This window comes from Carex rostrata, chromosome 30 (assembly GCF_964058835.1).
Source record: "Carex rostrata chromosome 30, lpCarRost1.2, whole genome shotgun sequence".
Lineage (NCBI taxonomy): Eukaryota > Viridiplantae > Streptophyta > Magnoliopsida > Poales > Cyperaceae > Carex > Carex rostrata.
The window spans coordinates 6,285,049-6,298,352 of NC_135947.1; the positions used below are offsets into that span (position 1 = coordinate 6,285,049).

The 13,304-nt window shown below is 31.2% G+C and overlaps 1 protein-coding gene across 2 annotated transcripts in view; it reads right to left on the reverse strand.

Annotated features, from left to right (window-relative positions):
- The window catches only part of LOC144546846 (early nodulin-like protein 15), a 32,400-nt gene extending 20,452 nt beyond the window's left edge, over positions 1-11,948 (reverse strand). Inside the window, exons 1-2 of one of the 2 annotated variants that reach the window (XM_078295417.1) lie at positions 11,685-11,939; positions 11,201-11,599 (exon numbers count right to left, since the gene is read on the reverse strand). In XM_078295417.1, coding sequence (XP_078151543.1) covers positions 11,201-11,599; positions 11,685-11,850 — 565 coding nt within the window. In that variant the 5' untranslated portion in view covers positions 11,851-11,939. Of the gene's footprint in view, positions 1-10,770; positions 11,600-11,684 lie in introns of those variants that run through there. The other variant, XM_078295416.1, reaches the window with a different exon arrangement.
- Positions 11,949-13,304: the final 1,356 nt, after the last annotated feature.

The following is a 13,304-nucleotide window of genomic DNA, read 5'->3' on the forward strand; positions in this document are numbered from 1 at the left end:
AAATGTCATAATTTTTTACATGTGAATAGATAAAATGATATAGATCATGGTTTTATTTTGACTTTAAGTTTTAAATTTTGAATTTTTAAAGTTTTTAAAAATAAAAGTAAAGTGAAGATGCATAAAAATGGAGGCATTTGAAACCCTCCTCGTTATTTTAATTATGTATAAATTGACTTTAGTGCGCAATGCGCAACCTGGCCTCATAAAAAAAATAAAAAAAATTAATTACTTTTTCAAGAAAGACGAGCACAATTTGCCAGCTTTGACATTTCAAAAAGAAACATATGATCTAGTCTTCTCATCGTCACTGTCACTCATTCCAAGTCCAACAAAAAAAAAAATTGAACGCAAAATTTCCAGAGAAAAATGATAGTAACATACTAACATCCACTGTAAGAAGACTTGGAATGATATACGTGTTATAATTTTAATTATTTATTATACCTATCAACAGCGTAGATAAATTAAATGTATGTTGGCATGTCATTATCTTATATCTGAATTATTTATGAAATTTACAAATTTTCGTATGCTTTTTAAAAATATCAGCAGTTCAATATCATTTGCTATAATACTTTTTTTTTTAATGTATCATAAGAATTTATATTTTATTTCTGAAATTGTTACTATGATTAATATGATATAGTCCCGCACAATACATATCTTGTATGTGAAAAAATTAGGACCGGAAAAAAAATAACATTTGATTTAGTGGCAAAATCAGCATCTTGTGTGGAAAGTTCCACATTTAAAACTCGAATAGAAATATTTTGTAAATATATATTTTTTGAGTAAAAGTTGGAGATCAAATCATTCAACTATTTAATATTAATAAATAATTTTTTAATTTAGATTTTGAACCTGCATCTTTATATATAAAGTATTGTGTTTGCCACTAGATTAAAAATTGATTGTTTCTCATATCTTGAGAATATTAACTCAATTGAGTGATTTACAGTTAACTTAAAAAAAAAAAAAAGGACAAAGAAAGAGAGAACCCAAGTTGTAGTGACATTGTAATGACATATGCATTTGATAAGACTTAAAAAGAGTATAGCAGCTTTCACATCAACAAGTTCCCTAAAATGAAGAATTTTTTTCATAAACCATAATTGAAAAATGGATTCTTAGGGAACCAATATGATTACAACTTTTTTTTCAAAAACCATAAGAACCGTGGGAATGTCACGGTCTGGCATTTTTTTTTTCCAGACCGTGTGCTTCTCACGGTCTTGCCAAAAATTTTTTATTTTTTTTATTTTTTTTTTTAAAAAAACAGATTTTTTTTTCAGACCGTGGGGTTCCCACGGTCTCAATTTTTTTTTTTTTTTTTTTTTTTTATAAAACAGAATTTTTTTTAATTTTTTTTTTGTATTAAAATATTAGAAATGTTGAATATGTTTCTTTGAAAATAGATGAAATACAATATAATTTGATTTATTAGAAATACTGCAATAAATAATCCGGATCAATATTTTTCAGTTCGGATTTTTCGCGGCTGTAAGAAAAATTAATATATTTATTTATGTGTTATTAGAAAAAAATAAAAATGCTTAGATTCTGAGTTATTGATCCCGATTCAAAAGTCACTTCTAGGTAATCCAGAAAATATTGTGATCCCTCTAGGACATTTAATTTATAAAAAGTTATATCTATTTTGAGAATTCTTTTTGAATAACAATTATTAAATAACTTAAAAGTTATTATTATTTTCAAAAATAGATACAACTTTTCATAAATTAAATTTACTAGAAAGATCACAATATTTTCTGGATTACCTAGAAATGACTTTTGAACCGGGATCAATAACTCAGAATCTAAGCATTTTTATTTTTTTCTAATAACACATAAATAAATATATTAATTTTTCTTACAGCCGCGAAAAATCCGACCTGAAAAATATTGATCCGGATTATTTATTGCAGTATTTCTAATAAATCAAATTATATTGTATTTCATCTATTTTCAAAGAAACATATTCAACATTTCTAATATTTTAATACAAAAAATTAAAAAATTAAAAAAAATTCCGTTTTATAAAAAAAAAAAAAAAAAAAAAAAAATTGAGACCGTGGGAACCCCACGGTCTGAAAAAAAAATCTGTTTTTTTTAAAAAAAAAAAAAAAAAAAAATTTGGCAAGACCGTGAGAAGCACACGGTCTTGGAAAAAAAAAAAAATGCCAGACCGTGAGGTTCCCACGGTTCTTATGGTTTTTGAAAAAAAAGTTGTAATCATATTGGTTCCCTAAGAATCCATTTTTCAATTATGGTTTATGAAAAAAACTCTAAAATGAAACTCCGCACTTCTCATTTTATTTGAAAAACTTGGCGAATGGCAATGACAACCAGGGACCTTCAATTCAAAAACTATATAATCAAACACCATTAGGATTTAAGACAATTGATATATACAAATTAGGTAAGAAGTGAACATTTTGTTGGGAAATTATTCCGATATTTTCATAACGACAACTTATCAATAGAAAGACTTAATTTTCGCTATAAAAATTATGTAAGTTAACTCGTAAATTATTAAAATATAAGGTTTGAGATAGTCTAATTTATTTAGGTACTTCAAGTCATTTAGGCGCCCGCCTGACGGCTGACGCTCTCAACTGCAGAGTTAATCGCATATTCATTTTCAAAATTAATTTGATCTTGTGTTAATTATCTTAATTACATAATTAATAACTCTTCAAACGATAATTATTTCGAAAAAATAGCAACATAACCTTCAATATCTCATTACAAAGCATAGAGAACTGTAACATCCGTATATTTATAATATTTCTAAATTACTGAAATTTATTTGTCTTTGGACTTATTTATGAAGTTAGAAATTTAAATTGTTTTTTTAAGGAAAATTTCGCAAAAACAAAAAAAAAATACTCCACTTCCTATCCCACTATAAAATATCTCTCATCTTTTTTATAACACTCGGTAAAACAAAAACAAACAAAAGATCAAAGAGAAATCGCGAAAGGGGAAAAAAGAGAGACCATGTGACAAAAAATTGAGAGAAAATGAGAAAGGTAAATAGATGAAAATAAAAGAAAATTTTGTAATATGTCTGATTGGAGTTCCGATCTTACGTCACGAATGGTTATGAGCAGTCGATTACAATCCGATTTGAATTTTTGAAATTCTCACTATCAGATAACCGAACTATTGGATTGTGCCATAATCTACTAGTATATTTGACTATATTTGCAAAACATATATTTATTGAATTTAACAATTTTCTTAGTTGAGATATGTGCAAGTTTATAATATTTATAATTGCAACAAGATTGTTGAGGCTCTTTCCTTTGTCTTTAAGATAATTGACGTGCCATTGTTCCAATTAAGACTAAGACTTCAAATCAATAATTGCAACAAGATTAGTGAGGCTCTTTTCTTCCCATAAACTTTGTAAGGGCTCACCGGTTTCACCTTGTATTTCATTTCTCATTGAATAAAGAAAGGCGCGCAATCTCGAAGGTTGCGAGCTCCGGATACATAGGCGTTAGTGCCGAACTCCATAAACAACTCTCGTGTCAAGTGTCTCTTAACTCTTCTATTTATTTTACGCACACTTATCCTAGAGACATAGATTCTTCAATCGATGAACTCCATTAACAACTCTGTGTGTAAATTTCTCTAACTCTATCTATTTATTTTATTGTACTTTATTTATTTAATTTATAAGTTTTTGATTCCACCATGAACTTAAAGTAGATAGATTAACTTAAACACAAGAACGACTATTGAACTTGTCGTATCCGACTAATAGGTACAAGTTATAGGGTTTAAATTTTGAACAACTTCATTCATCACTTTTTAGGTGTCGATAGGGAGAACAATTGGGTCTAAGAATCTAAATATGTTTCCATGATTTAACTGTCTGAGTTCTCTTAACTTAGATCCAGTCGGTTAAATATGTGTACATATCTGATATATTTGTGTGGATTAATCTAGTTCTGTTTGTAATATTTTGAATAAATCAATTACAAAGAAATGCATCGTTAAATAACCGGTTAATGAACTTTGTAGTTGACTTCTGTTTATTTCTATTTGCAATGTAGGTTGACGGATCGTTGAAGAAATGCTAGAATGTCTTCAGTCGTCACGCGTCCGATTAGGAGGCGAGGCGTTACCAAAACATAATATTTTTTGGAGATTTTATTTGTTATAAAATATCAGAAGAAAAATATTCAATTCTCTCTTATTTTTTCTATGTCAGTTTTATGTTTTTTCGCAGAATAAGAGTCGAGTAAGGCATTCTAATCATAAATTTGAATCATTACCTAATTGCGTGAAATAATAAAGCGTGAAAAAAAAGAGCATTAAGTTTCTTATTACGTGTAAGGGAATCAATTGTTTGGTCAACTGGAAAACAGTATGTGCTCTCAAGAGCAGTGGAGGTTTAGGAGTCATCTCCCTTGATAGCCAAAACCAAGCTCTACTGGTCAAATGGCTATGGCGGCTACAGTCAGATAGTGATGAGCTTTGGGCATGCACGATATGACAATTGTTCAACATTTTAGAGGGGGTACAGCTGCTCAACACACAACATCGGTCTTTCTTCCTAAAAGAGCTATCACAACTGGTACCTCTTTTCTCATGCTCAACCGAGTAGCACCAACTACACAGGGAAATTCATTGGAAATGGATGGTCATGGGTTTGTTCACGTGCTCTTCGGCCTATCATATCTTACATGAAAGTGGAATCATCTCCATGTATCATGATAAGGTCTTATGGAAACTTCAAATGCCTTCAGAATTTTCTTATGGCTAATGATGGAAGATAGAATTAACCTAGAAGACTCTGACAACCAGAGAATGTGCGATAACACAGGGATGTTTCGTGTGTAACAATGGAGTCCTAGAAACTAGAGACCACATGATGTGGACATGTGCCTATACTACCAGATTTTGGAGAGGTCTGGGAGTGCAACTGAACTTGTCAGCGATGATATGAAACAACCCAATTGAGGTTTGGTGGGAAAGCCGACAATAATTATCAGGAAGATGGAAACAACATTGGGATATTGCTTGAGCGATAGAATTATGGGCCATGTAGAAGGAGAGGCACAGGAGAACATTCTCCCAAAATAGCGGAGTACATTCTAATTAATGCAGCAGCAATTGATGTTCACAAGTGAACATTATTTTTTTAAAACACAACACGATAGTGGAGGCTTAGATGTTTTTCAGTCACTTTATAATTTTGATAGTGGCACTTTTTTCTAATTAACTAGTTGTAATTTGTTATGAAATAATATTAAATATGTGGATGTCATTCATTTTGTAACTTCCAATATTAATCCTCAATTTATTCCTCACTATTACATGCACTACTATTGGAATTGATGGTCACTACTATTGGAATTTATTTCTCCATTTATTTAGATGATTTTTCATGGTAATCATAATAATTTTTGAAATACTTGTGTGGACATGGTAATGATGAAAATACACATTTTTCCACCCGAAGTGGAAAAATAATGAAAAAAATGAATGAAAAAAAATGATTGAAGGCTTCGAAAGAGCAATATCGTTATTATATGGAGGAACATAAGTTCATATTGATGATGTATTATATTCTTCTAAGTCTCAAAGAAATTTATTAAGCTTTAAGAATATCTGCCGAAATGGATATTATGTTGAGACAACTAATGAAGAAATATTGAATATATGAAAAACAATGCATATGTTTCTCCTTATACTACACATATATTAGTACAATTAAAACATATGTTATTGTAAATCAGAAGTTTACATACAAGAATATGTTTATAGTTTGGCATTATTGGTTGGGCCATTCCGGATGAATAATGATGTGAAAAATAATATAAAATTAATGTGAACATTCATCAAAAATCAAAAGATTATTTAATTTGATGAATTTTTTTGTGTTGATTCTATTTCTAGAATGTATATAATGTGATATTTGTGGAATATTATTTTGTGTTGAACTATTTGAATATTTTATGATTTTAATTGATGCATCAACAAGATGGTCACATGTATGTTTATTATCAAATTGCAACTTGGCATTTGCAAGATTACTTGCTCAACTGATTTGATTAAAGAGCATAATTTTATGATTATCCAATTATAAAAATACATCTAGACAATGCCAAAATTAATGTTGAACATCCTATAGATGTTTATATATAAAAAGAATATATGATATTTTACATGCAACAAAACTAATTTGCTTCATACCAACTAGCTAGTTGTGATTTATTCATGGCTAATTTTGCCAGTTGTGATTTTGATGAATAAAAATTTTCAACCTTAGGGAAAGAAAACTATCAGCTGGAAAAAAAAATATTACTATGAATTATCATTGTCTTATTTTGATCCTCGTACTAAAGAATGTAAACTAAATGTTCAAAAGATAATTCATTTGCAAATATTAGTGAACAACTGCCAGACACATTCACAGACTCAAAGAAAGTGACCAAATCACATGTATCAGCTGCTAATGCTCCAATTAAAGTCAGTGTCCCTGTTGGACAGACTAATTATAACACACATAAAGCGTGGAAAAATAATATGTTTCAAAGATTAAAAAGATAAAAAAATCTCAAAAAAAAGGAGCAAAGAATGAAAATAGTCAAGTCGAGGATATGATAATTTTAGATAAAACTCCAGAAGAGAATAAAAGTACAAGTAATATTGGAGTTCCAGCAGAAACTCAGGTATCTGAAATTTATGAAAATAAAGAGATCTCGATAAATTATATCATGAATAGAAGAAGATGGAACCGAGATAATTGATATCAATGATATTTTTTTGTATATAATATAGCGCTAAATATAATAAATATGATTATGACTAGAAGTCTATTAAAGAATGTCGACAAATAAATAATTGGCCAAAATGGAAAGGTGCAATTGTGGCAGACTTAAACTCCTTTGAAAAACGAGAAGTTTTTGGACCTATAGTCCCAATACCTGAATGTGTAGAACCAGTATGATATAAATGAGTATTTATGCAAAAAAGAAATGAGAAAGGTGAAATTGTAAGATATAAACACGACTTGTTGCCTAAGATTTTTCACAAAGATCTATAATTGATTATGATCAAACATACTCACATGTGGTGGATGCAACAACTTTTCGGTACATAATTAGTCTGGCAGTTTATGAAGGAGTTGATTTGTGCCTAATGAATATTGTTACAGCCTATTTAATGGCTCTCTTGATAATGGTATTTATATGAAAATCTCTGGAGGGTTTAAGATGCCTGAAGCATGTAATTTAGGTTCTCGAGAACATTATTCAGTTAAATTGAATAAATCTTTATATCGATTAAAGCAATATGGACTCATATGCTATAATCGTTTAAGTGAATATTTATTGAAACATGGATATAAGAAGATACGATTTGTCCATGTATTTTCAAGAAAAAATATAGAAATAATTTTGTTATAATTACAGTTTATGTTGACTATCTAAGTATCATTAAAACTCCTGAAGAGCTTCTAAAAGCAATAAATTATTTAAAGAAAGAATTTGAGATGAAAAATCTTGGAAGAACAAATTTTTGCATTGGATTGCAAATTGAACATTTACAAATGATATTTTTATGTATCAAGAAAATTATATTGCAAGAGTGCTGAAATAATTTTATATGGATAAATAACATCCATTAAGCACTCCAATGGTTGTAAGATCATTAGATGTAAATAAAAATCCTTTTAGACCTCGAGAAAATAATGAAGAACTATTTGGTCTTGAAGTACCATACCTTAGTGCAATATGAGCACTTAAGTGAATATTTATTAGCAAGATATAGTTCTTCTCCCACGCGAAGATATTGACATATAATTAAACATATACTTTGCTACCTATGAGAAAATTTAGCAATACACAAAAGCAAGCCGAGTATGTATTTGGTTAATATCTGTGATTCAACACATTCATCAGACATGTAGCTTGTCTTTTAAAGAAATGATCACATATATGAATATAATAGTGTATGTATTGCTCAATGAAAAAAAAATGATACATTAAAGGAGATAGAACAAAACATATTTCACCAAAATTCTTTTTCACACATGATATCCAAAAGAATAATATTATTAATGTTCAGCAAATCCGTTCAAGTGAAAAATCCAGCAGATTTATTCACTAAGGCGCTCCTTACTACAATATTCGAAAAACTAGTTTGTAATATTGGAGTTCGCCGACTTAAAGATCTTGATTGATGCTGTCATGAGGGGGAGTTAATATGTAGTATATTTTCCTTAACCATGGTTTTCCCACCGGGTTTTCCAAGTAAGGCTGTAGTTGCGTATTTAGAAGAATATTGTACTCTTTTTTCCTTTACTAGATTTTTATCCCATAGAATTTTTTCTAGTAAGGTTTTAATTGGGCATATTCTTATATAATTAACATCCAAGGAGGAGTGTTATGAAATAATATTAAATGTGTGGATGTCATTCATTTTGTAACTTCCAATATTAATCCTCAATTTATTCCCCACTAGTCCATGCACTACTATTGGAATTGATGACCACTACTATTGAAATTTATTTCTTCATTTATTTAGATAGTTTTTCATTTACAATTTGTAGCCTATAAATAGATGCTTTGTAATCTTGTATTGTACACACATGAGAAATATATGAATAAAGAGATTGTCATATTTTATGTCCTTCTATCTTGTTTATTATTCTTTATACTCGTTTATCTTTATTTTATAACATAATTATTATATAGTCATCATTGCTAAAGATCATTTGGCCTTAAGCAATGACAATGTAAATACTTTATTTATGATTAATATATTTCTTAGTGAATCCCTCACTAACCATCAAAAAAAGTTTCTTATTAGAATTATTAAATTTATTTGTACTGTCAGCATCATAATGGAACAAACTTGTTGACTTAGTCAACATAATATGAAAACCTATATAATTTAAATTAATGATAAATTTAAAAGTGTCATAACACAAATATAATAAAAATATATTATATGTCGGTAGTGTTTGGTAAACGGGCCGGGCCGGGCGGTCCGGGCAAAACCCGGGCACGGGCACGGATAGCCACGGTCACGGGCGTCACGGGCACACGGGCAAAACGGGCCGGGCATCACGGGTTTTTTTTTCAAAAATCCTGCCCTGCCCGTTTAATACCCGTGCCCGTCACGGGTTCGGGGGCAGGACGGTCCGGGTACGGGGGGCCGGGCGGTCCGGGTCCGGTTTTTTTTTTCTGTTTTTTTTTTAAAACAGAAATAAGAAAAACAGAAATAAAAAACAGAAATAAGAAAAACAGAAATAAAAAAACAGAAATAAGAAAAACAGAAATAAAAAACAGAAATAAGAAAAACAGAAATAAAAAACAGAAATAAAAAAAAAGAATTTTAAAAACAGAAATAAAAAACAGACATAAGAAAAACAGAAATTAAAAAACAGAAATTAAAAAACAGTATTTAAAAAACAAAAATGAAGGGAATTTGGGTATAAATTTTGAATTTTAGACCAAAAGTAAAAAAAAAAAAAAAAATCTGTCACGGTTTCACGGGCACGGGTTCACGGGCACAAGCGTCACGGGTACGGGTTACGGGTACGGAGGTCCGGGTTCTCACAAGTATTTTTCCAAAAAATCGGGTCCGGCCCGTTTAATACCCGTGCCCGTGTACCCGTGCATACCCGTGGCACAGGCACGGTCCGGTCCGAGCACGGGCACGGGCGGACTGGTCCGGGTTGAGCCCCCGGGGGCATTTACCAAACACTATATGTCGGCATATCCTTAGAGTCAACATTTTCAAGTGCCATAAAACAATAATTACGACTTCTTGAAATGTGACACATTACAATAGTTATAGAAAAAATAATACATACCGACATGAGCAAAGTTAGAAGAAAAATAATTTAAAAAAAAATAATATAATTATACACTTATTGTTGAAAATAATTATAAAATTATATCTCAAGTTACTAATCTATCTTAGTTGAACAAATTCACTGAAAACAGATTGCCTGGGAAAACAAATTCACTAAATAGTAAAGTAAATAGTGACACCACACCACAAATTGCAGCTTATATGAAAATTATTTATATTTTGAACCTATTACTATAAGAAACGAAATTGATGTATGTTGGATTTATTAGTTTGTACGTTCGTTATGGGAAAGTCGAATTCAAAACTTGATCCATTATGAAAAAGTGCTAATCCATTATGAAAAGATGATAATCCGTTATGAAGAGGTGCATTGGTTTTTATATAAACTCAATCTCTCTCTCTCTCTTTTAACAGAGATAACAACCACTAATTTGAAATACAAGAAAAGCACCAAGAAGCACTTTGTTAAGTCTTGAAGGTTTTAGGTCATGAAAAACGCAAGGCTTCTGGCTTCGGCTTGTGATTTCTTATAGAACCAGTGATACTGCTACGCTCGTAAGATCCGCTTCCGCTTCCGCTTTTGCTTCCGCACGAAGATTAACAGAGTAATTTGTAAGTTCTATCCGTTAATTAACAATGTCAAATAATTAAGTTGCATCTTAGAAGAAGAAAATAATTTAATGAAGTAACAATCAATCACACCTGTAACTTCCATAATTAAAGAGGGTGCAACTAAAAAAATAACATGAAAAATTATGTAAATATAATTAAAAATAATCACATATCCGACAAGCACTGACTTCACCAAATTTACCATATTTCTCAACATATAATTACGTAAAGAGTATATTTCTTTTACAATTAATCTCTATTTAAATGCACAAATTAAACCCCAATAAATAGCAAAATGACAAACCGATACAACTCATTTGTAATGTGCATAATAATATATATCATGTAAGAACAAATCCCTCTCAATTAAACATAACCCTAAAAAAAGGAAAAAAAAAAAAACAAGTACAAATAAATTCAAAGACCAACAATTAATCAACACAATCAATGCATCTTATTGTAATATTGCCTTAAAGATTCTATAACAATACTACTAAAACCAATCAATTCAAAAATCCATAATATGACATCACCACCATCACTGCAAATGACGCCGACGAAAACCGGAAGACCGGCGCCGCTGATCCCGTCTGATTATTAGGAGTATTTGAATTGGGTGGTGCCGATGTTTGAGGAGTAGATGCAGATGGCTGCGTTGAAGGACTAGAAGCTGGAGAACCAGTTGGTGGGGTAAGCGACGGTGTTGGAACGGGTGGTGTGACTGTAAATGGTGATGGAGCTGGACTTACAGTCGGTGGCGATACAGGGGAATTTGTTGGTGGTGAAACCAAAGGTGATGGAGCTAAACTTCCCGGAGGTGGTGCAACTGGACTTACCATTGGTGGTGAAGCAGGCGAAATACCTGGAGGTCCGACAACCGGAGAATTTGGACCTGGACTTAATGTAGGTGCCATAGGTGGTGCCGGTACAATGGGTCGTACCGCCAGAACAACCACGACCAGTTTCTGTCCCTGTTTGCACCGATCACCTGTACCACTAACAAAGAAAAATGGGCCCGATCGATCAAATTTGAATACCGAGTCGCCGGTGTCCATTTTTTGTATAGGGTTGCTCAAGTTGCACTGGTCGAAGTCTTGCTGGCTCACCTCCAAAACAGAGTCTTCTCCACTTTTGTATTTAAAAACTGGAAACAAGAAGATATCACAAATCAGCATCGATCGTTCATATTTTTTTTTAGAATTAATTGCTTAAATTGAAAGTTTGAGTACCAATAGTGTCGTTGACTTGAAATCGATTTCTCCCGGCCCAGTCAGAGTAGCTCTCGGACGGGTGCAAAACCCAGCCTTCTCTGCCTCCAACATAGAAGGTGTAAGCATGAGAACATGCAACAAATAGATAGAATACTAGAAGAAAGGTAGCTTTAGAAATCTCCATTAGAGAATTGTCAAGGACAGATTGTGTCTCTGTTTTCTTCTAAAATATTACACTCAGTGTACAAAAAAAAGTGTAGAAATGGGTAGAGAAATAAGCAAGGGGTATTAACTATTAAGTGTATAATTCAGAGAAATATCTGTATAAATAGAGGAGATAAGATCAATAAAGAAAGGAAAAAGGAAAGGAATAACGCTACCGTTTTTCTTAGCGCTGACTGACAGCTGGTCTATGTGAAAGCTTTTACTAGTAATAGGGGAATTATGTCTGCCACGTGGCAGTACAACTGGGTTATGATTGGGCCAAATTATGGGCTAGGAACACTGTATGAAAATTTAAAATTATCCGTTCTCTGTATAATGCCTACGGTGGCAACATAGAAATTCTAATTATTTTGGCGAGATACATTTTATAATCTGAAATTAGTGAATATTTTATATAATATTCTTAAAATATAGTAAAATTAGTAAATAATTATGATTTTTTTTTTATCTGTCTATTTATGTGGAAAGGTTTTCAAAGCGAATAGTTTGAAAACAATTCAACAATTTGATTTATGCTGCAAAAGATAACACGTGGCGTCATCTAATATAGCCAACGGTAACATCGGTCATTTGCTATACTATTCCTACTCAAAATTAATTCATGCACTATCTTCTTTTTTTTCCTTTATTTATTCACTCAAAATTAATGCACACTATCGTTCTCTATTGATTTGGAGGATTTGCTGGCAATTAAATTTTGTCAGAAAGTAAATCAGAGAATAAAAGGAAACCAAATTAATTTGGAATAGTCGGTCTACCAATAAAATGAAACATCAAACATCAAACATGCAATAAAGGGGTAAAAAATCGGTCTACCCATAAAATTAAGGTCTAAGTTTATTGTTTGGGCAATTAATTAATTACATATGGTACTCTGTCTTGGTTCATCCGACGGTGAAAATTCAATCCACAGTTCCACACTGCGATTTATGCATTAAATCAGGAACATTACAATCACATATTAATAAGATATTTATTGGTTATCAATTATCTTTGCATGACCAATATTTTGTCCATTTATTTACTCCGAGAGCTATGCTAGGAGACCGTTTCCTCTGATTGGACTTTTTTTTTTATCAAATTAAATTACATTAATTTTATGGTCGTCATTATTATTGTTTTAATTATTTAAGTGGTATGGTTGCTTGAAGCCAAATGGAGGACTCAGAACGGCTATCTTGGTTTTATTCTTTTTTTTTTCATACGGATATTTTTTTTTTATTTATAGTTACGAATGGGTCCAAAAAAATTTAGTTAGCACATCAATTAATTAAAATTAAACAAACACCTTCTATCCTTTGAAGTTTCAATTTTTACCACTCATGTTTTTTCAGGACGCGTACCAAATTTTTTGGTGCGTGTCCCAGGAAAGTGCACTAAATTGATTATTTTGTTATTATTTTTTGGTGCACA